The sequence below is a fragment of the Protopterus annectens genome, chromosome 6.part0 (genome assembly GCF_019279795.1).
Source record: "Protopterus annectens isolate FY-2018-M chromosome 6.part0, PAN1.0, whole genome shotgun sequence".
Taxonomy (NCBI): domain Eukaryota; kingdom Metazoa; phylum Chordata; order Ceratodontiformes; family Protopteridae; genus Protopterus; species Protopterus annectens.
The window spans coordinates 1,226,285,196-1,226,311,357 of record NC_056737.1 but is presented as its reverse complement, the minus strand read 5'-3'; the positions used below and the strand labels follow the sequence as shown (position 1 = coordinate 1,226,311,357).

The 26,162-nt window shown below is 40.1% G+C and overlaps 1 protein-coding gene across 1 annotated transcript in view; it reads right to left on the bottom strand.

Annotated features, from left to right (window-relative positions):
• Window positions 1-26,162, bottom strand: part of GALNT13 (polypeptide N-acetylgalactosaminyltransferase 13) — a 1,383,758-nt gene that overhangs the window by 997,280 nt on the left and 360,316 nt on the right. Inside the window, exon 6 of the mRNA XM_044074835.1 lies at window positions 1,891-2,071. Coding sequence (XP_043930770.1) covers window positions 1,891-2,071 — 181 coding nt within the window. The remainder of the gene's footprint in view (window positions 1-1,890; window positions 2,072-26,162) is intronic.

Below are 26,162 nucleotides of genomic sequence, written 5' to 3'. Positions count from 1 at the left end.
TTTTTATCTGTGTATTCAGGCAATTTATACTGTTATACTACTTAATGATTACAGGAAGGATATGTTATCTTTCTACTTCCTGATCAAATGATGGGTTCCTAAGTTCAAATATCTGGGACTGCTCATTGTTTATATTCTAATGAAGTCTGGCACTTAGTAGGACAAAAGTGCTCAGCCATTTTACTTTTTTATTGAATTTTTATTAAAAGGCATTTGAATTTTTTTTCTGGGAGACATGATAGTGCATTTTTTATGGTTCTGTTTCATATTTATTAATGCAGGTGTATTTCTTGATGTTTTTGTTTGATTTCTAATTAGTGAGAAAATAAATACTATGTTTCAGCCTGCCTACTGCCCCAAAGGCTTTATGATGAGGTTCCAGTCAGGTTTTTAATGTTTTGAATATGTTTTAATGAACATCACTGTTTCTAGTTACCAGTCCTTGCTTTGTTATTAAAATTAATTATAATGTCCTTCAAAAGAAGCATTTCAGTGAATACAGCAACATTTGGAAAGACATGTTTCCTGAACTAATTATCCAAGCCCAGAAGTAATATTAGCCTAATTGGGAGCAAACAGAATTGCTACATTTTTGTCTGTAGTACATTGGAAATCAGGTAATCTAACTTAAACACGTTCAGAGAGTACAGAAGGTCTTTCTGGAATGTTATGGATTGACACATTTAACTCCTTAGACTTCTTCATTTATAATAGAGAAAATATAAGAACATACACCTTAGTATGTAAAGCATTGAGGAATATTTATCTTGCAGCCTATAATTAACAACTTTGGTAACAACTGTGGAAAAGATGGATGTAGACTGAGGCATACAGCTTAGAGGCACAATATTGTGGTCTATAACACTGCACAGAAAAGGCCTTTCATTGAATGGCTTAATAATCGAAAATTGCATTAATAGGAGGTGATTTTGTGGGGGGCTGCACACCCCCACTAAATATATATGGCAACTCCAAGATCTCACTACAGTGAGGAAAGGGCAACTTTTCTGATCTTCACTGTACCGCAGTCTCACAAAAGCGACTTCTATTATCGCAATTTTTGATTATAAAGCTGTTTGATGAAAGGCCGTTTCGATGCCATGTCATAGACCCCAGTATTCGGCTATACTATACTTTAAAGAGAGAAATAATTAAATAAATTCATTACCCACTATATTCATACTAGAAAATAAAGAGACATTTAAAATGATTGGATGCAGCGGAGACACTAAATGCTGCTAGTGCTACGGATCATGACAGCAACACAGATCTGCAGAGAGGAAATGTTCAAAACAGAGCAGATTGCTTTAAATTATAGTACAGGTAAAGTAGTGTGGTTCTGTGACTGTCTAACTCAGCGTTGATGTTTTCTGCTACTGTTTGTTCATTCTTGAGAGTATAAATATAACTGGCTGTTATGCTTTGGAAAATTGATAGAGCCGTTCACCTTTCAAATTTCTCATGACATATTTTGGCTTCCTTTTTTGTGGTACATTGCTTTCCTCCAATTTCTTTCACGGTAATGGATTACATCAGATTTTTTTACAGAGTATGTAATGGAAAGCACAATGTTCTCTTCACATGTTTATTCAGTCGGCAGTATTTACCTGCTAGAAAAATTGAAACTTTCCAGATAACAGTAACTATGATATGAGGACCCTCTGTATATTCTGTAAAAGAAACAGCATCTTTTCTTTTATATCACCATGGAATAAAACCTGGTACAAGATTGCATCACAGGTAACCTAAAATCTGCTTTCTAGTTTTAGCATGTTATTAACGATGCATTTTCCATGCATACTATTATGATTATAATGACTAAATAAGGATATATTCCAACAATTAAATGTTTATTATTAAATCCCAGCATACAGTAAAGCAATTTCTTACCAGGAGAAATGATATATAAAAAATCTTTGAATTCATCCATCCAAACTTCTGCCAGTCGTCTATTGTTTTTATCAATGACATGTCCTGTACCTCCAGGAAATGTATAAGGAGTAGCTTTACGGAATACATGTCCGACATGAGAACAAGGCACAATTTCCATGGAACCACCACATTGCCAGATCTAAAGAAAAAAATTAAATATAGCCATGTGTGCTTAGTATGTGACATTACTATGAACGCATTGTAAAGCATATTTCTACATTAAAATAAAAAAAAAAAAATCTCATTTACTGGTTTGCATAATGTATGTGTTAAAGCAGTGGCAAAAATAAAAATACTGTGATCATAATGATAGAAGAAACTAAAGAAGTTTAAAAAACAATCACACAGTTGTTTTCCACTGTGTGAGTGCTGTGGCGCAATACATACATGGGCACAAAAACGTTTAGATTCAGTACGCACTGTGTACAGGCAGGCAACCCCTCTCAAACAAGGTAAACACAGTGGTATGATAATTACAGCATAAGCAGATGAAGTCCATGCTAATTAACCAATATAACATGGTGGAGCTATTCCGCAAGCTATAAAGAAATTGTGTAGACTCCGTGCTGGTGTTCCCCATAAATTCCAAAACTTTTTGGAATACAGCCACAGAAAGGAGTCTACACAGACAGAATAAAAAGAAAAAGGTGTGAGATTTGTATAGAACTGACCTTAACATGTAACAGCATTAGATATAGGCTGGATGTAACAAAAGGAGAGTAAGAATAGCAACATAATCCTTTTTTGTTCCATAACAAAAATGCAGCTTTACCCCCCCACCCCCAAATGAACAGTACACTTGTAAGTAATGCAGACAGATAAAAGTGCAAAGTGTGTGCTAATCAAAATAAATGTAAAACACATTAAACAGACTATTCATAGTTTCATGCAATGTGTAGCTGACAAAATGCAGGCATATCATGTAAAAATCAGTGCTCTTCTGTGCAGATATATCCCAAAGTAATATCCTCTTGTCTGTGTTCAACACATAAGCAAATCAGCTCCCCTTCAGTTTCCCTAGCTACATGGTTGCTATTTGTTATAGATTCAGGGCTGTCAGCACGGTGAAGATGCAATTGAGGTCTGATCTCATTAGAATTGCTGAATCCCAAAAAATTGGATCCATGTAGGGATGTAAACAAAGTGCAGGCACTCCTTCAGTGTTTGTGTTTAATGGATGGCAACTGTAAAAAAGTGTTACATGTATGTCTGTCAAGGTTGGAAATGCAAGTAACCAGCACACAATTCACAGGTTCTGTTTCATTAACACCCAACCTCCACTTCATTTGTGTGAAAACTGTTTTTTTCTCTGTCAGTTTTTTATTATTTTATTAGTTTATGGCCATTGTTTGAGCGATGCAGTGCTTAGCACAATCACGTGCAATGGAGGAATGAATGGAAGGTTTAGTTATGCTTATCTTGTTTGTGCAGCAATGCACGATGGGTAAAAAGGAGACCATAAAAATTATTAGTAAATAAGGGAATGTCATGTAACTATTCCAGTGACAGCATTGCTAAAGTATGACAGTTAGTATTGAGTCTGTGGAATACACCTGCTACTTAATTGAATGTGTGGTAGCAGGTGTTAATGCAGTGATACATTCCTTTTTGGGGCCAGATAGTACTTGGTTCAATTACAACTGAATCCAACACTTTTAAATTATTTTGTATTACCGTTGCTGCATGTTTGTATGCAATACACATCTTGCAAAAATGCATTAAAGAAAAGAAATGGGGAAGATAGGACAGTTGTGAACTGTGGAGCAAGCAGTGGGAAGAACAAATGAAAAGCAATACAGAAATGTGCAGTATGCGGTTAGGAAAGTAACTATCTATTTCTTCAACAGCAAAAACTGATAATATATGCAGAATATTATCTGAAATCGGACTGTCACCTCTGGAGAGAGGGGTGATCACAACACAATCATGTAGTATAGCCAATTGGACTGAATCAAATATGTCAAGAAGACACGTGTGAAATGGATAGCTATGTATGGAATGATTTTTTTTTTTTGTGGGACAGGTGTCCATTTATTTTTTATTTGGGAAAGAGAGGAATGTTAGGGAAGGGACGTAGGTATGTCTGGGCCTGGTAAGTTGGGTAGGTGAGGAAGCAATTGAAGACATGTGAGACAAACAAGACAAGACACAGGGATGGTGATTGACACAACAGGTCAGTGGACACTATGGATGGGATGAGCGTGGGGACATCCAGGACCCAAGATCATCCAGCTGGGTGACAATAAAAATCAAGTCCTCACCCACTGAACTATTATTGTCATTTCACTCCACTACTGGCTAGACAGTGCAACGTCTCCTCCTCCTCCTCCTGGTCCTACATAAAATGAGGGAGAGCAGCCCCTCCATCCGGCATAGGCATGCACCAACAGTGCTGTGCACAACTCTATGGACCAACCTTGGCAGCTCAGTACAGGTGATAAACTCACCACCACTGCCTCTGCTCTCAGGGGGCACCACAGGGCTACCTGAGTGGACAGGTAGTGCATGGGCAGCAGAGATGATGCTGCCAGGTTGACTCACAGACATGCTGGGCAATGGTGTTGGGACTAGTGGAGTGGGGCAGGCAGATCCTGTGAGGCAGGCCTATTCCACTAGGCTGTGGAGCATTTCGCAATGTGGTACACATGGATGACATGGACATATTTTGACACACATGATAATATAAAACAAACAAAAGAGAGAGAGAGAGATAAAGGTTGGGGTGAGAGGAAAAAAATGAAAGATAAAATTAGTACCTTCATATGTAACATACAATACATTAATACAATTATTTGACTCTATTATCTTAACCTTTACTCCTAAGACTACCACCCACTAACAGATAATATTACTTTTAAAACTACCAGCTCCTAACAGATGCACACTATACTACATATTGCAGCAATTACTCCTTTACATATGCATATATTGTAGACATGCATGTTCCAGTTATACAGATTTCAGTTTACAGCAGGGTACATGTGCCACCGGTATAAAGCTTTTACTTTAAACCTTTAAGTTACACATAACTGAAGAATTAACAGTACTGTATAGTTAAGCAGTTTGTATCTGAATCCACAACCTCTGACTAAAATCTAATATTGTACTCTTGGTCTGTGCTACAGATTAATGCATGCATACTTGCTTTTGCAGTTGAGATATGCATGCTTAATTTGATACAACTGTATAAAATACCAAACAAGATATCTTTAACTTTTAATGTGACAATAACACTACTCTTCTGCTGCATACATATCACATGCCTCCATTATCCTCTCCAATAGCACCATGGGTCCTAACATTGCACTCTCTTTCCATGGGCAGCTGTGGAAAAAACAGATCAGAATACCATTATGAATACCTGTCTTGCCTATATTCAGCTTTTAGGTCTTACAAATACTCTCTGTAGTTGATACTTACACATCTGTGGGATGTCATCCCTCCTAAATTCCTCGATCAAAGCATTGAGGGTACCGCTCTTTCTCCTGTGGAAGTCATTGTAGTGATGCCTACATTGTTCACCAGTGCAGGGGTTACTGGTTGTTTACAGCCAGGGTCAAACTATCCCAAGCCTCTGACTTTTACTGGAACCCAGAATAGTCCCCCTGCAGCAATCTGGCACTGTAGTGTTTCACTAGGAGTCCAACAAAAATATGGGACTCCTGGACACCCATCTCTGATCCCTAAATCTCACACCCTCTCCACAAATCCCTGCCATGTCTATCACAAATCAACAGCAATGGAGAAAGATGGTTTCCTGCCAAATCCAGTTATCAAGTTTACTGGGAGTGTGCACACTGCTTGAAAATGTTGTGCACCGCTTACCCTCAACAAACAATGTGAGCGATGGTAAGCAATGTGCCATAGTGACAAGCAATACAATTTCAATGTTATTTGATGTACAGACAATTGTGTATGTGTGTTTGTATGTGTATTTGTCAAACGTGAAGGTCATGGCAGTCCAGAGAGCAGAAATATACTTACAAGAATATAGTACACAGTACACCCACAGTCATACATTTGATAGTAAATGTGATAATATATAGCTAAATAATAAATAAATGACACAATATTAGTGTCTCAGCCCTCTTACATATAATTAATATCATGTACACTATGTCAGATGTTATAAGTGACAGTGACTATAATGGGAAATGGAATAACAGGAAAAAGGGTACAGAATATGCTATATTTAACCCAGGACCATGTGTATGGCAGTTCTACAGTAACACATTACCAAAAGAGAGTTGAAATAGCTTTCATGTGTCAATTCATCAGTATAAATTGCAATGTCACAAGAGTGAAAAAAAGTTGCACATGCCGTACTAAAACCCAGGACCATCTGTACTCCTGCCCTACACTTATACCTGCTACCACAGGCAATAGCATTGATTGAATGTATCCAGTTTCTATTTTTGGCTGTCTACTTTCTAGGTGGTCCACTTATTCAGTTTGTACACTGCCGCACTTCATGCAAAAGAGATAAGCACAGCCAAGCCTGACAATCTTTTTCTCCAGTTCCCTTGTTTACATTAAGTGGTGCATTGCACAAACAGTGCCCCCCCCCAAAAAAAAAAAAGGGGAGCACTAGCTGAAATGAGGAAAAGAAGCAATCTATGACATACACAGTAGAAAATGTTAGTACGCATCAGATTTTTCTGCATGGGTCTGCATTTCAGCTCTCACCACAATGCACCTTCAGCAAACAGGATGGGCACCTTATCCCTCTTTGTCACACAAACAGCTTTGCAGCAAAGAATTGAAGTCATTCTTTGCACAGCCAACTGCAACAGAATGTACATTGATATAAAACCATAAACTTTTATGTAACATTTATTAAATTTATTATATTTGGATGTAGTGTACTTAGTGATCACACAACCTGTTATGATTGCTGCTTGGGAATATACAACTTTGTCTTACTTTTCTGTGTTTATTGGTCATTCATCAGTTACGTGACCAGTACTCTAACAAATGCAGTATGTAAGCCATTCTATATCATTGGCCTTAAAATGTGTGAGGATATTAACTGGAAATAATATGATATGCAGTTGCTAACAACTATGATATGCTGGGCTCCTCCACATGTATCCAGGCACTGGAAACGCAGCTTCAGCAGCCCAGACACGCAGTCTATGACATTTCTGGTTTGTGAGAGTGCCTCATTATGGCATTCTTCCATGGGTGTGTGTGCATTTCTGATGGATGTCATCAGCCACAGTTCCAGTGCATAGCCCACATCCCCCAGTAAATTACCCTGTGAGATATCACACCTAGCATACATCTAGTACAGTTGGGAGGTGTGCCAGCTATGTGAGTCATGTTAATTGCAAGGGTTGCCAGCACACACATTCAAGATGATTCCCTTTGCATTACACATGCCTTGACATTTGACAGAGTGGTAGCCCTGTCTGTTAATGTAGAGTTCCCCAGATGGTGCCTTAATTTCTACATGAGTGCAATATATGGCACCCAGTACTTCATGGTAGTGTGCTACTTGGTATAACAGTTGCATATTTCTGGCCCTCTCCTCAGAACTATGGGGAAAGTATACCTGCTCACTGGCATGTTGGAGCATAGCATCCAGGAACTCAGGGAGGATCCGGGATGCTGATACCTGTGATTCACCCCAGCATGTCCCCTGTTGGTCTCCAAAAGGTATCTGTAGCTAAGATTCTAAGAGCTACACATACCTTAGTTTCCACTGGGATGGGTTCCACTCGGTTGGCTCTGGCTCTGAGTTGAAGCAGCAGAGGTCACAGAGTTCCTGTAGTGTGTCCCTGTCCACCCTGTAGTCCTCTATAATTTCCACATCATATAGGTTGTAAAAAGTTAAATGAGGCCTGAAAACTCTTCTCCTTCTTGGCCTAGGCCTATTGGCATCATTGGCTTCAGTCTCTAGTAGACCTTCCTTGCCTGTACTCCAAAGGTTTTGAAATTTGCAGGAAAAAACAGCATGGAGTCTACATGGATGCTTTATATCTTGTTGAATAGCTTCACCATGTTGGATTGTTTGATTAACATGCAATTCAGCTACTTATGTTGTAATTACCATCTATGAAATACAGACAAAGACAGATGCAATCCAATAAAAAATCTACACCATATAAACAGGCTGCTCTGTAGCTAGCCTAACTGATGTTGAGGAGAGTTGTATATGTTTGAAAAACTGCAAAAACTCTTTTTTTCAGATTATTTCTGTACAGAGGAATACTGAACGTCAGCAGGTATGCTCCCATTTTGTCAAGTATATACTGCATACGCTGGAATGTATTTAATAATAATCTGAAGAAAAGGCTTTTACACTTTTATCTGTATGCATTAGTTAGAAGAGTACTGATGGCATGGGCATGTTTGTCAAGCCATTTCAGAGCTACACATGAATGACAATACATGGAAATTGAATGCTGTGTCATAAATATGTACAAATGCTTTAGGGACAGGTTCTTTGATAGCACTTTTAGCATTTCAAATATGTTTTGTTAGCAAAATAGGTCATTTGCCTGTTATTTTGTGGGCAGTGAGAGGAAAGACGAGTTACTGTTATGGCACAAACAAGGATATGTTCCTTTTGTTACTCTCCTTGTTTCGCATCTTGCCTATTGTTAGTATTTTACATCTGTAGACCATTTTATGTTTCTCTAGTGGGTAATACTGTCTGGCTACCTTTTCTGTTTATTTGGAAAAAATTATTTTGTAGTTATGTGATACGCATATGTATTAATAATAAAAAGAAAAATAATCTACTTGTAATGTTGTCAATTCACTGGATCAGATGAATGACACATTAGAACAAGGGGTGTCTGTCATGGAATGAGCAGTGTCTGTAATGGAACATCTGCTGGAAGGGGAATGACATCCTCATGGGCACAGCTCAGTCACATCATCTGCTGTCAGGCAATGTGACCATGCCTGATCATGCTCACATGGTGGCAGTACTTCCACTGCTAGGTCAGATTGTGCTGTCCACACCCAGATGTGGCAGATCTAGGGTCATGGTCTTGAGTATCCTAGTGAAGGGAGCTCATTCAGCAGGCATCAGTCATGCTCAGGTAGCAGCAGTGCATCTGACCTTTGGCATGGTAGTGCCAGTGCAACTCCTGGCAGAGCCAGTTCTTGTGGTCGGAGATGACAATGATGAACTGTCACCTCTACCATGAAAAGCTCACACCTGTCTGACAGACCAAGACATAGAGCTAGCAAAGAACTTGGATGTGGCAGATCTAGGGTCATGGTCCTGAGTATCCTAGTGAAGGGAGCTCATTCAGCAGACATCAGTCATGTTCAGGTAGCAGCAGTGCATCTGACCATGGGCATGGAAGTGTCAGTGCAACTCCTGACAGAGACAGTTCTTGTGGTCGGAGATAATGATGAACTGTCACCTCTACCATGCATAGCTCACACCTGTCTGACATACCAGGATGTAGAGCTAGCACAGAGCTTGGTTGTGTTCATGCAGACACTCACACACCAATTTCACCTGGAGGACCCCTGCAGACACACACACACACACACACACACACACACACACACACACACACACACACACACACACACACACACACACACACACACACACACACACACACACAGACACACACAGACACACACACACACACACAAAACAGTTACGCATATTGTCTCACTGGCCATTTGATTTTTTATCCCAATGTCTGCTCTCTTCTTCTTAGACACACTCAGCAAACTTTTGTGTCAGTCTAGACTACCTGCCTCCTTCACACAACACCCTATGCAAGTGAAGATATTGGTGCCACATCCCTGTTTTCTATCTTTTGGATTCAGGGATACAAAAGCTTTTGTGTCTGATGCTCGGAGTGGATAGCTAACTTAGTGCTTACTATATTTGCATTTGTGTTATTGAACTGCTCATTGTAACTTTGACTTATATTGGCACAAACAAACTCCAAAACTGTAAAACCAACGAAAAAGTGGTGGCGCAATAAACTGTTGACTTATATTGGCCTTGTCAAGTTAGACAGTTGATAGCATAAAAATTTCAAAACTGTAGAGTGAATGCTCTTATAAGGGTTGTGAAGTCAGAAACTGCAATGTGTATCATTACTTTCTAACTTCTCTCTTTAATGATTTTCCAGAACAAATGTATGGTGCACATCACAACTCACGCCACCATATTCAGATCTTAGGATTGTATGACAGCACTGTAGTCAAACTTCATCAGAACAGCAATACAGTATAATGTTCTCTTTTATATGCACTTCAAAAGACACATGCATCAGCTGGAGAGACCACAGGGCTTTCTCAGCAAGATAACACAGGGCCTACAAACCATGCCATGACGTATGTGGATAGATTAAAAGCCATGCCACTGTAATCTGTCTTGTATAGAATGAGGTTGCTTCTGCCTGGCCACTAGGCCAGTGTTTGACCATGCCTTGGTGGGATGACTACATATCCAAACATCTCATATAGCTGATGACATCAGCAGTTTCTGCTGAGAATATAGTAATAACAGTGTCCCACATGCTGGTGTAAAATGCTGTCTGTAATGTCATGCAACAGCACACACACACACACACACACACACACACACACACACACACACACACACACACACACACACACACACACACACACACACACACACACACACACACATACACACACACACACACACACACACACACACACGCACACACTTGACTGCAGTGAGAATATAACCCCTACCTATCTAAGCACACAGACTACATTACACAGTACTTAATGCATGCACCATGGCACAAGTCTGAATTTTGCAGGACCGCAGCTAAACTTATAGTACATGACATTAGCAGGCCATCTGTGAGACAAGATGTTGGCAGGCCTGCATAGGTTCATAGCTGCATAGGTTCATATGAGGCTACTATTATAATGGCCCTAGGTTCATAGGTTCATAGAAGGTTATGAGGCTAATGGCCCTAGGTCCTTTTAAAGCCTAAGGAAGTTGTACCATTGTTCCCTTATAGACCAAGATATGTAGTCCATATTCACTAATTCTTGATCAGCACTGGTTGTCCTGTTTAAGAGTCACATAGGTGAAACCCCCAGGGTAAATTTACATTTTCCCATCCAATTGTCCAAGTTACACTTAACGAGGATCATTGAGCAGCTCAGTTATATGTGAATTGGGAGTTTGTTCTATAGCAGTGGTAATCTCTGGGAGACATATCTGTTTCTCCAGCAGGTCCCTATAGCGAGTGAGTCTTGTCCCATTTGATTTATGGAGGTGCAGCTTTTCCATTAAGGCAGGGGTTGAAGTCCCTGGAAGAAACTTCTTAGGTCTCACCAGCTGGTGCAGGTGTCTGATGAGGTACATGCAAAAGGGAGCATTGCACTCTATTATTGGTCTCATGAGGGACAAGTGCAGTAGACTGATAACATCCTTAGTCTTGGTTGCTGTGCCCTTACTTATGAGGTGTGCAACGTAAAAGCCCTTCCTTAACACTGTGCATACATGATGAACAAAGATGACATTGCTAGCAACTTGCATTTCCAAATCTCTCACCATTGGTTTAGAACTTAAGGGGGTATTGTTAATAGTGTAATTTTCAAGGACCTCTCCGTTGCCAAAATGGATAATAGTGCATTTTTTGGGTTAAGTTTAAGTCTGTGGCTTTGGCAACAATCATTTATGTATGTAAGCCCATTTTGTAATATGTTGACATTGTTTGGGGATTCAATGATTGCACATAGCTTGTAGTCATCAGCGAACTTGGTGAGCCACAGGTCATCTGTTATCACCTGCATTTCTGAGAAATAGATTCCAAACAGTAGGAGGAACAGTACAGACTCTTGTGGAACACCACTGGTAGCAGGTCTGCTGGTAGAAGTAGAATTCCCAACTATGATTGTATATGTACTGTTAGTGAGCCAGTTGGCTACCCATATAATGATATATGGGTTAATCCCCATTTTTTTAACTTCTCCAAGTCTTTTGGGTGTCTAATACCATGATGGGAATGGACCCCTTTCCAAAGTCAAAGTACAATTAAAGTTCATAAAATTAGTATTGTTTCAAGCTTTGAAGGCAGCCAGAAGTGCTCTTCGCAGCACCTGTAATGTGCCCGGTAATGACTCCTTCTGCAATTCGTACAGGGTTACATGTACTGGTGACATATCTAAATACAATTGTAGATTATTTTTTAATACGACCCATTGCTCCTACTACTATTGGAACTCCCTGTGCATCTTTCTTCTGCATTGCTCTCATTTCTGTCTGAAAATCCTGATATTTTATGACTTTGTGTCTCTCTGTATGCAAGACACTGTAGTCACTGGGTGTGGCAATTTCAATGATCAGTGCTAATTTGTCTTCTTTTCTTGGACCACTATATCTGTTTTTTTAACATCTAACTTTTGAACTGCTGGTAATGGGTGATCCCATGTGACATAGACCATCATTTTCTATCTCAAAATGCACTCGCTCGAATCACTCCTTAAAATGGAGAACATCAACATCTGTGCAGTGACTGAGATCTGGTTCAAGGCTCTGGACAGTACCCCAGCACTACCAGGCTATAATTCATACCACACCTTTCAGCCCCTAAACCTGGACCAAAGAACTAAAGGTGGTGGTGTCTCCATATTTATAAAGGATATGCACACCTCCAGACTAGTAGCCCAACATAACACATCAGAGATACTTCAGGTACAACTAACACTGGGTAAAACTGCAATCCAGGTTGTAGCCTCCTATAGATCCCCCACCATGTCCCAAGACTCCCACTCTACATTCCTAAACATACTGGAAAATATTATGGTATAACCCAATACCCTTATACTGGGACACTTTAACTACCCCTCCATTAACTGGGAAAATTACTCATGTACCAAGACACTTGCTCAACATTTTCTAGAATTCATTAATTCCAATGCCCTGGACCAACTCATTCTTACCCGCACCAGAGGTAGAGACATCCTTGACCTGGTCATTACTAACATGGGCAACCATTGCTCTACACCAGTAATCAACTCTTCCCTGGTCAGATCTGACCACAAGCTAATCACCATGGATATCCACGTCCCACTCTCACCCTCTCTAAAGGAAACCACTGTAAAAAAATTCTCCAAAGCTAATTTTGGACTTCTAAAAACAGAGATGGCTAACTTCATGACACCCATGCAAATAGAAAATAGGTGCTTGACTGGCTCATACACCAATGCATTGTTTGTTTGTTTGTTTCTTTCAGCTTTGCCTGGTTAGGGGTTGCCACAGCGGAACTCCAGTCCACTAATGATTGGCAGTAGATTTTTACGTACTGGCTTGCCAGGCCTAACGCACAACCTTCAACGAAGGAACGCCCATTCACACATGTCGCCACACTGAAGACGCTCTAACTGAGAATCGAACGGGCAACATCTAACTGTGAGGTGACAACGCTACCGCAGCACCACCACCGCTATGAGCACATAAACAAGTGCATGGAATGGGCCATACCAAACAGAACCAAGATGCTCTCCTCCAAAAAAAGGAAGCCAATCTGGTGGTCTCCCACCATAAACAAACTCTACAACAGAAGGAACAAACTGTTGAAGAAAAGGGTGAAGTCCCAAGACTGGAAAACTCCCTTGTCAGCCTCAGCAAAAAATTGAGATCCATCATCAAATCCTCTAAAGCTAGCTACAAAAACAAAATTGCTGCAGATTCTAAAGACAACTACAAGGCATTATATAGTTATGTCAAGAATCTACATGGGAATACTCAGATCTGCTTTGAGTTGCAGCACAATGGCAATACATATACAAAACCAACTGATATTGCCAACATATTGGCTGACAGGTTCAGTGCGATATTTATCCCCCTTTCACCCTCTAAAGGGCCTATAACAATACCTAACGAATGCCAAGTCCCTATTATCATGGCTACATAGGTAAAAAATGCACTATCCAAAGCCAAGAATACAGATTCCATGGGATCTGATAATACCCTGTCTGTGTTCTACATAGGTTCATAGGTTCATACTAGGCTATCTGCCCTAGGGCATTTATAAACCTAGCCAGAGTGTGTTTGGCTTTCGCCACCCATTTTAAAATAATTTTGCTGTGCCCTTTTTCGAGGTTAGTATACTGTGCCTCTGTCTAACAGTGACACAGAAGTGATATCTGGGATAAACCTGCGATCTCCCATCCACTCATCAAGATTCCTCTTGAAGAGAGTCAATGAGGGACTCTGCCTAACCTGGACTGGGATTTTATTCCAGAGTGAAGGGAGCCTCTGGGTTATGAATCTGTCCCTCCAGCATGTCCTATTTATTTCAGTGATGAGGTTCAAGTCTCTCGAGCACGTAGCTCGATGGGATTTGGATTTTCTGAGGTGCAGCATGTCCATTAATTCCGGGTTGGACATGGCTTTATACGTCAGGCACAGATCGCCTCTGAGCAGGCGGTATGCCACTGAGTAGAGCTGGAGTTTCTTTAACCGAGCAGCATATGGCATCTGTTTGAGCCCTTTGATCCTCTTGGTGAGGTACTTTTGGGGTCTTTACAGTTGCTGCAGGTGTCTGGTAAGGTACATCCCAAAAGGAGCATTGTACTCAATTATGGGCCTGATGAGGGATGAGTAAAGAGGCACGATGACCTCCCCTGATCTAGATGTGAATCCCTTCATGATTAGGTGGGCTATATAAAATGTTTTTCTAACCACTTTAGCCACGTGGTTGTCAAATGAGAGATTGCTATCAACTTGGGTCCCCAGGTCCCTAATTACTTCTTCTGTACTTAATGGATTATCACCTATGTGGTAATTTGTGGGCACTTTGTTTTTGCCAAAGGGGATGACTGTACACTTTTTGGCATTTAGCTTGAGGCCATGGCTCTGGCACCAGTTGTCTGTTTCTATGAGGCCCTTTTGGAGGATGCTTGTATCGGCTGGAGTGTCGATTATGGCGCCCATTTTGCAGTCATCTGCAAACTTGGTCAGCCACATGAATTACAAAGTGAACTGGCACCAAACCTGAGTACCCTGTTCAATCACAGCCTCCTTTCAGGCTTTGCTCCTACCAAATGGCGCACTGCTATGGTCATCCCACTCCACAAAGGGGAAGTGACTACAGACCCTGGGAACTACCGCCCCATTACCTTGATGAGTCTGATATGTAAGGCTATGGAGCACATCATCATGGACCTTATAAATAAGGACATACAGAATCTCCAAAGTCTGGACCCCATGCATATTGGGTTTGTGAAAGGTAGATTATGCCTGCTCAACCTGATAGACTTCTTTGATTCTGTCACCAGAGCTGTGGATGAGGGCAAGGTAGTTCACACAGCCTACCTAGATCTTGCCAAGGCCTTCGATACCATCCCTCACTCAAGAATCATAGATAGGCTCACTAAACTAGGCATAAACCCCTATGTCATAAGATGGGTTGCCAGCTGGCTCACTGATAGAACCCAGACTGTGAAAGTAGCAGACTCCAAATCTTAGGCCCTCTCCTGTTTGGCATCTACTTCTCTGAAGTTCAAGCCAACACAAAGGGACTGTGGCTGACCAGGTTCACAGATGATTGCAAACTGGGAGCCACTATTGATTCTCCAACTGATGTAGATATTCTACAGAAAGGCCTCACTGACACCAGTGACTGGTGCCAGAACCATGGCCTTACGCTCAATGATAAAAAGTGCATTGTCATTCCCTTTGGGAAAAATTTGGTGCCCATGAACTACCACATAGGTGGTAGTCCACTAAACACCGAAGGTGTGATAAGAGACCTGGGGACACAGGTTGACAGCAACCTCTCCTTTGATAACCACATTGCCACTGTAGTCAGAAAGTCCTTCTATGTGGCACATCTCATTACAAAAGGTTTCTCATCCAGGAAGAAAAAGGTCATAATCCCTCTCTACTGTCCCTCATTACACCTATTATAGAATACAATGCCTCATTTGGTATGTACCTCATTAGACACCTACAACAACTGGAAAGGCCACAAAAATACCTCACCAAGAGGATCTTAGGCCTTAGACACATGCCCTCTATGGACAGATTCAAAAAACTCCAGCTATACTCTGTCTTTTATCACCTACTTAGAAGCAATCTCTGTTTGACCTACAAAGCCATGTCTGAATCAGAGCTGCTAGATATGCTACACCTAAAGAAATCCCAATCCCTCCATACCACACGCTCCAGGGACCTAAACCTCATTACCACAATAAACAGAACATGCTGGAGGGACAGGTTCCTAACCCAGAGACTTCCTATACTCTGGAACAAACTTCCCACTCACATCAAGCAGATCACTTCACTGGCCCTCTTTAAGAGAAATCTTGACGAGTGGATGGGCAATAGAAAGTTCATCCCGGGGATTACTTCAGTGGCCTTGCTTGACAGGGGCACTGGGAGCTAACTTTGGGTGGCATGATGCCAGGGAATCTTCTTGGGCTAGGCTTATATAGGCTCCAGGGCCATTAGCCTAGTACACACCTATGACCCTATGAACGAACCTATGATGCTTTGTGGTTCATGTATCCAGTGTTTTTCAGCCACTTCAATACCATAATGTTCGAACAATCCCCAGTGTAACAGTCTTGCCACATTATTCTGCCTTTCAGTATACAGTCCTTCTGCCATTAGCATGTCACAACCAGCAATGAGTTGTGCAACTGTTTCCATTTCTGTTTTACCAAACCTACATTTGTCTGTTTCTCCCACATTTTCAATGGACTTTGTAAACCAATGTATACGTAGCCCACTATCGTGGGCCGCCAATATTAACCTTTCATCTCTTGGTTTGAATTCACCTCTCCTTAATAATTTGTGTTTGATCCTGATCAACTGGAGGTTCTTCCAGATACTTTCTATACTTGCAACTATATTTAAATCATTTTCCACATTCCTCACCTTCTCAACTGGTCCTTCACTTTATATTCTTTTGTTTTTTTGGCACATTCAATTTCTGCCTGATTTTTATCTACTTGTGGTTTGATTTCCATTCCTGCTTGACACTCATATGCTTCTGCTAGACTAACCAGAGAAGTCATCTTAGATTTATGCGCCTCATGTTTCAAAACTTTCACTACATTCGGGTCTTGTGAGGTCTGCAGATATATGTGCAGTCCCACGATTGCAGATCTATACATGTAATCAGTTCCAACGAGGCCCATCCCTCATTCGAAATGGGGAATATATAATCTTGGCATGCTCTGATTTTTATAAATCATTTGGTGAGCATTAAGCATTCATCTTGTTTTCCTGTCTAATCTATCCAATTCATTTTGGGGCCAGTCAATCACTCCAAAACTGTAAGTTAGGGCAGGAAGAGCAAATTGGATTATAGCTTGGCTTTTGTTCCTAGATCTCAGTGCTGTTTTCAGGATTAATTTATGTCTTCTAAAATATTCCTTACTTTTATTCACATTTTTTCATGTTTTATTGTTGATCCTTCATCACTTCCCAAATATTTATACACTCCCTCTTGCTCAAGTTCTTTTATATCACATTCTTGTCCCAAACTGATGTTTTCTTGGTGCTGCAGTTTTCCTGATTTAATGGTTGCTTTTGCACATTTATCAAGACCAAATTACATTCTTGTATCATCTGAAAAAGTTTTGACAACTTGCAGGTGTGCTTTCAGTTTCTCATCTAATGAGCTATACAGTTTTAAATCATTGACAAAGATAAGATGGGAAGTCTGTATACGTTGTTGTTTTCTAGGAGCCAAATTATAGCCATGGCCTAAGCTGTTAAGTAGACAGCTTAATGGGTTAAGGGCAAGACAGAATAGCAGCAGTGACAGAAAATCACCCTGGAATATCCCCCTTTGAATTTTTATCCCTGGGGTAATAATTTGTCCTTTATCATGGGTTAATTGTTAAGTGGTCTGCCTCTTGGTCACTGTAATGCAGTCAATCGGTGTAGGGTGTATCTTATACATTTTTAAGCACTCTTTTATCCATGAACGTGGGATACTATTGAATGTTTTTTTGTAGTCAGTCCATGCCATACTTAGATTCATCCCCTTTTCACAGTTCTCCATTATGACTTTATTTAACAACAAATTATCATTTGTTCCATATGACTTTCTTTTATTGCCCTTTTGTTCTATTGTCATAATTGAGTTTTCTTCCAAATTACTATATACTCTGTCAGCTTTAAATCTAGTGTATAGTCTATATGTCATTCGAAGGCAAGTTATTGGTCTATAATTTTTAGGGTAGCTTGCAGGTTCACTCTTAAGAAGGAGCATCCTGTTGTTAGCCAGGTTGGTGTCTGTTCAGGGTGCATATATAAATAGTTCTTACTCATGGCTAAATCTTCGAGCAAATATGTTAATAATTCTAGCCAGAAGTAAGGTACTGCATCTGGGCCTGGGGTTTTCTACTTAGAGGCTTTTCTTAACTTTAAGTCAATCTCTCTGGCTGTTACTTCATCCCATTTCATATCCTTTATCTTTAAATGTCTTATCCTTTATTTTACTTTTTCTATCAATTAAGCATCTTTGTTATGTTCCACAGGATCTTCATAAATACTTCTCTAAAATATATCTATTTCTTCCTTTTTTGGTGGTCTTTCAATTCCTTTTACATTGTTGCCCAATTCTCTATAAATCTTTTTTGGGCCATCAATAAATTGCTTATTTTGTACTTTTCCTTTAAATTTATCTGTGTATCTTCTAAGTTGCTCCAGCTGTACTGAGATCTTTAGTATGTTATTTGAGATAGAGCCTGATCTGTTCTAACACTGCACATTGCTTTTATCACGTCTAGCTATGTATTTTTGTTGATCTGTTCCCTCTTCTATACTCTTCTATCAGTGACACTTCTTGTCTTAATTGCTTTATAGTTTTCTCTATTCGATACTTCCATGGCAGTATTCAGCTTTTCCCTTTCCTTTCCTTTGCTACCTTGTGTTCTTGTGGTAGAACTTTATCAGTTATTAATTTAATTGCACAGTAATATATCTTGTTTACTTCTATTATATCGCATGGATCTCTACGGACAGTTCTAATTACTATATTCATTTGTTTTATCAAACGTCTGATTTTTTGGGTTTTATTGACCATCTGCAGTCTATTTCTTTCATTGATCTGAATATGTCCATCTATCTCTATTAAATCAAGCAACTCTTCTTTTAGCTCATTTTCTTCTAAACTGAGGGCACATCTTTTCTTTTCCATTTCCTGCAGACATTCTATGGAAAGTTCTATAGCATCATCTTATGGCACATTCTCTTGAATTTCATCATGTGCCATCCATTGATCTGTCATATGGGAACTCACTGGCCTATCACTCTTCAAAATGAACTGCATCAGAGTTGCCAAAGTTTCCTGGTCCTTCCCTTGCTGTCCAACTTCAACTGAAAATTTATACTGGTTTCCTGTGGAAGGCTCCAAAATATCTTCATATGGCACTTGACAAATTGCTTCCTGTTCTACTGCTTTCCCCTTAATTTGGAAGCCCATTGCTCTATCCTGTTGTGGTGCTTTCTGAATTAGATTTTCTACAATGAATCATTCATTTCTCAGGTACTCCATAACCTCAGTTTCTATTTCTTTAACTTCTCCATTACTGATCTTCTTTTCTACTTTTCCTCTTTGTTTTCTTATTTTTTTTGTATTGTAAAGTTTTCCATGTTTGGATTCCTTTGCCTGTAATTCTCTTCAAGTATCTTTGGTGCTGCTCTTTTTCTATTGATTAGTTTTGCTTTCTCCTTTGCATAGATGTTACACCATGTTAAATGTATTTTCCTTTCCTATGTCCATATTTGTTCTTCAGATCTTCCTGTTTCTCCTTACTTTGGGGAATCATTTCATCATACTGTGATGTAATCTTTGTTAAACCTTCTACACCATATCCTTCACTTTTGCAGGTACTCCACAACTTCAGCTTCTATTTTTTTAACTTCTACTTTACTAATCTTCTTTTCTACATTCCCTCTTTCTGATATTATTTTTTATTGTGAAAATTTTCCCTATCTGGATGCCTTTGCCTGTATTTCTCTTTGAATATCTTTGGGGCTGCCTTTTTTGAATAGATTAATTTGGCATTCTTGTTTGCATAAATATTGCACCATATCAGATCTCTCTTCCTTTTCCATGTCCAGATTTCTTTTGTATACTTCTCAAAAATCTCTAAGTGTTGTTTATATTTTTGCACTTCCTCAGATTCTTGATTTTTCAAAACAGATCAAAGTTTCTTGGTTTATATACTGTTTTTCACAAATATGTTGTATTGATGAACACAATTTTTTATTTGAAGCTTCTGACAGTTTTTCTTGTGGAAGTATTTTTCTTTCCTCTAATTTCTCACTTAACCTTTTTGTATATCTTGTGTCTGGAAATTCTGGGCTTTTTGCATAATAGTAACAATACATAATTTCTTTCTTATCCTCAAAAGTCCACTCTATCATCTTTATGACTATTCTTTGCCCTATCAGTTTTTTGTGATTTTTGTGGACTGTTACTTCTTTCTACAATAGGTGGGGGGCATCCTCCTCCTGAGCCTGCCCCCATTGTAGGAATGTTTCTGTATTTTGAGGATTCTACACATTTTTTCCAGTCCTGGCACCAGTGTGCCTCCTAGCATTTGACACTTTTTATCCTGAGTCTTGTGTACCCAGCTAAATCTTTTTTAATTTTTAACCTACTTCTGTCCATGATATATGCTATATAAATATAGTCTATAAATCAGTGACATATTGGTGAGATTTTGTGAAAAACAGGGTCCACCTCTTGTAGGTACTCACCAGGACTTCAGGATGAATTCCATTTCAGCAATACTACTCTCCTTTGCTTGCTGACTTATCATTTCTCCATTTTGACCTCCAGCTGGGTGAGTTTCTCAATGATACCTGAGTGAGGAATTGTGTCAAAGCCCTTGGCTAAGTCCAGATAGGCAGTATGTATTGATTTGCCTTCATCCAGGGCTTTGGTGACACGCTTGAAGAATTCCACTAGGTTTAACAGACATGATCTGCCCTTAATGAACCATACTGGGTCCGGTCAGATCAAGAGTTTAAAGATCACCAATGTCCTTGTTGAGAAGGTCCAAGATGATGCTCTCCATGGCCTTACAGACAACACTGGTCTATAGTTTCCCTGGTCAGTTGAGGGATCCCCTCTGTACAAGGGGATCACGGTTGCTGTTTTCCACTTTGCAGGGACAAAGCCAGTACTTAGACTGTGGTTGAAGAGAGTACCCAGTGGTTCCACTAACTCTTGCTTTACACCATTTAGTAAGCAGCCTGGGATGTTATTTGGTTCCACAGAGGTGTGTTTTTGGTCTTTGTGAATGTGGTTATGATCTATTCTTTGCAGATATTATGTAGAGAACTGGTGACAGGTATACTTTGGGGTATGATTGCTAGAGACAGGGGTGTGAAACTGATGCCAAACCTGTCTACTAACAGGTTGGCAATGTCCTCAGGTTCAGTATGACTGGTACCATCCACTGTGAATTTGGTGCAAAGCTGAGCCTTCCCTTTTACATTACAGACATAGCTAAAGAATGCCTTGCAATCATTTAAACCTGGTAAACTTCCAGCAGTAAAATGGAGCTTTACCAGGTTTAAATCACCAAAATTCAGTTGCTTGCTTACTAAAACTAAAAGCACAATGTACATAAAAAGGTTGTTCACATCTATATATATATATATATATATATATATATATATGCATATACATATTTTTCATATATTTTTTATTATTATTTTATATGTTTTTGGATGGCATTACTATGTATGTGTGCACATAGGTTTATAATACTGTTACAGTATGCTTTTAGAAAATATATTTGTTATAAGGTTGTGTTTTAAAGAACTCGTCCCTTTAAATCTAACCTTTAAGTAGGGCTCAGCAGCCATGTGACCATTTACTGCGTGTCTGAATTTTTTATATAAAGCTTTGGCAAAGAAAAGCTGTTCCTTCTGATGAAGTTTTAAAATATTAGAACGGAAGTGCTAACCCAGTTTCTTTTTGGAATAAAGCTGTCTTTGAATTTACCCTGCTGCCTTTGTGTTGGTTTACAAAACAGCTGTGTTTGGATCTATCCTGCTACCTTTGTGTTGGTTTTGTGGCCAGTTTGTCTTCATTTTGGATTTATGCTTACTAATATATTTACAATATGTCCATGTGTTAGCACCCCCCAAGCACTACAACCCTGGGGTCTCAGTACTTTTTTCACATATATATCAACCTCACTACAAAATGTAATATCAAATGTTGTGTGCTATAAAATACACATCAGTCTGGTGACATGCAGAACTACAATTGACTCATATGCCTAAAAATCCTTATCTGCAAAGCTATTGCGGGAATCAGCATGGACTGTACCCACAGCGACACAGGTGACCTTCAACACACTTGACCTTACCTATGTTGGTTTTGACAAGGGTAGATCCTGCTTATTGACCCTTGTGGATTTCTTGGATACTGACCCCAAAGACCTGGATGAGGGATAAAAGTGCATACCACCTATGTTAAGTTATCCAAGGCTGTTGACACTATCCCCCATTAATGTCTCATAGTGAAGCTCTCCCATCTGGAAATTAGCCCATACTAGATGGAGAGCCAACTGGCTCAATGACAAAACACACACTCTCAAAGCTAGGGACTGCACCTCCACCACTAGCCCACTCACTAGTGGAATATCACAAGGATCTGTGCTGGGCCCTCAACTATTGAGGACATACTTCCCTGAAGCACAGGCAACAGTAGATGGTCTGTGGTTTAACAAGTTTGCAGATGACTGTGTTAACTGGATGCATTTATATAGAGTCCCCAAATGATGGTAACATATTACAGTAGGGGCTGACACAGACTGATGATTGGTGACAAACTCATGGACAGAAATTTAAGCATACATTGACTCTTTGTCACCTTTGTTAATGGCATACCCCTGCAAATCATGAGATACATAGCACAACCTAGGCTCAAACACAGCTCTGTGAATCTTGGGAACATATGTTGATTGCAGCTACACTTTCATCAGTATGTGATCATAGTGGTGACACACACAATTTTCACTGTACACATTATACATATGGACATCACATTCAAGACCAGGGTAGTCATGCCTCTTCTGTACTCTACCTTTATCACAGCAATAATGGAGTACAATGCTCACATCTTTCTGTTCCTCAACAAACACCTGCAGCAATTGTTGAGAATACAGGGTTGTGACTGGGAGACTTACAAACCTCCAAATATGACATACATGGAAAGAGTGACATACTTGTGATTGTATTCGGTATCATGCAGGCTGCTAAGAGGTGACCTATGGCTGCCCTGCAGAGCAGCCTCAGACCCTGCCCTTCTGGAAATGATGGACATCTCCAATTCAAATAGGATAGCTATACATTGCCTGAGAGTTCTTAAATTAGTGTGTGACATAAACAGAACATGCTGAGGAGGCAGATATATCCCACAACGATTCACACTCCTCTGTAATAGGCTCCATTGCATGTGATGTGGTGCTCCTCCAAGACCCTGTTCAAGCGCAACCTTGACTACTGGTTGGGTGATTATAAAGTCGCGTCTGGGCTGGCACCTATATCGCTCATGGACAGGGCCAGTTGGTGCTGCTCACATAAACACTCTGCTAAAAACGACCATCCAAATATGCTCAGTAAGGGTACTTATGTTTTAACACATCTGGGCTTCTAAACACCATAGTACTATTAGGCAAGTAGCCTCAGATGAACCTATGATGCTATGTGTCTATTCAGGCCTCACAACCTGTTAATCCCCACATGGCCTGCTGATGTCATCTAGTATAAGTTCATCTGCATTTGTGTGTGAATCAAACTTGTGCTGTGGAGCTTGATTTAAATATTGTGTTCTGTATTCCATGTACTTAGATAGGTAAGGGTTCTATTTTCACTGCAGTCAACTGGGTGTGTGTGTGTGTGTGTGTGTGTGTGTGTGTGTGTGTGTGTGTCTAGATAGCAGAACAGATGCATGTATCCTACAGTTACTTCTCCAATTATAGGGATTACCAGTATTTTGAAACTTGTTCATGCCTACACATCCATTTCATACAGGCCTCCCAACCTCTTGTTTCCCACATGGCCTGCTGATGTCATCTACTATAAGTCAGCCTGCACTCTTGTGTAAATCAGACTTGTGCCATGGCACTTGTGTTAAGTACTGGGTTCTGTAGTCTGTGCACTTAGATATGTAGGGGGTTTGTTTCTACTACAGACAAACAGGTGTGTGGGTGTATGTCTAGATGGCAGAAGAGATGTGTGTATCCTACAGTTACTTCTCCAATTACATGGATTGCCAGTATTTTGATACTTTCTCATGCCTGCATATCCATTTCATGCAAGCCTCCCAACCTCTTATCTCCCACATGGCCTGCTGATGTCACCTACTATAAGTTCACCTGCACTCCTCTAGCAATCAGCTTTGAGCTATAATGCTTGCATTAAATACTGTGTTCTGTAGTTTGTGTACATAGATTGGTACGGGTTCTATTCCCACTGCAGTCAACTAGGTGTGAGCTTTGCTTGACATTACAGAGAATATTTTACACCTGCAAATGGGACACTTATCTTCTTCTCAACAGACACTGCTGATGTCATCTGCTATAAAGTGCTGTCTGGCACACCCCAAGTTGGACTTTAACTGTGGGGCTTACTTTAAGTACTGTGTTCTGTAGTTTGTGTCATTAGGAAGGGATACTGTTCTCACTACAGTCAACTGTGGACATGTGTGTGTATGTGAGCTGTTGCTTGACATTACAATGTTTTACACCAGCATGTGGGACACTGTCCTCTTTTCCTCAACAGATACTGCTGATGTCATCAGCTATATCACTTTTTTGGATATGTAGTACTTCTGCCAAGGCAGGGTCAGAGACTGGCCTGAGAGCCAGGCAGAACTCACCTCATCCTATGCAAAAAAGTTTACAATGACATGGCTTTTAATCTATCCACATACATCATGGCATGGTGTATAGATCACATCTTGTGTTGCTGAGGAAGCCCTGTGGTCTCTTCAGCTGCCACACGTGTCTGGTGAGGTACATGTAAAATGTGCATTATTAGAACTGTAATGAGGGGTTGACTACAGTGCTGTCATACAATCCTAGGATCTCAATATGATGTGTGACTTAGGATGTGCACAATGTAGACTTTCAATAGCAGTGTGGACACTTGGTTGTTCAAAGTTCAGACTGGCTATCTACATGTGCTCCCAGTGATTGCATCACTGGGTTTCTGTACAACAGGACTGATGTCAATGCTATGATTAACATGGAATGCCACTTTCGTATGGACAACATTACAAACTCATATTTCTGCATTTATTTGCACATTATGTGCCTTTGTCATGTTTCACTTGTGTGTGTTAGCCCCTCCTATACTATGTTATCACCACTGGTGGACTCAGTGATTGCACACAATATACAAGAATCTGCAAACTTGGTAGGTCAAAGACCATATACTTTAACCTGAACTGTTGAGAAATACAGTTCAAACAGTGAAGGGCCAAGCAGAGATCTCTGGGGTTTGCCACTTGTGACAGCTCTACTGGTACAGGTTGATTCACCAACTTTCACATGATGTATTCTGTCAATGAGCCAGTTGTTTACACATCAACTGACACAAGGTTTAATCCCCAGCTTGGGGGTTTCCTCAATGATACCTGCGTGCATGATTGTGTCAAAACCCTAGGCCAGACCACAATAGGCAGTGTGCACTATCTTACCTTCAACCAGGCCTAGCACACCGAATTCATGTGCTGTGACATCACCAAACACCTATGGCATGACCAAGCACAGACACCTTCCTGATACAGTTGAATACACAGTGCAACATACACTCCACATGGCTTATGTTCCCATACAAGGGTGTACATCAACATGCATCCACCTGAGTTAGGGGGACAGCACCTGATACATGCATCTATAGGAATATCCTGATTCTCCTCGACTGTGAGATAGACTAACATGTCATAATAGACCTCTTCTACATGTATACATGTAAAATTCCAGGTGTGTGCAACAGACCTATGCAGGATGTTACTGCTACATCAGGTCCATTATATCTAATAGATGTCCCCAAAGAGGTCATCAAGGGCATGCATAATATCAACAGTATCATCTTGTGGAACTTGACCAGATCAAGGCATTTTACACAAATCCACACTGAAGTATTCAATCAATTCTGTCCTATGTGGCCCTATACAGCTATCACACCAAATGGATAGACCAGTGTAGGAAGTACGTGGCATCTCACTGTGTTTAAATGTGTGACATGACATATATGTCAGGTC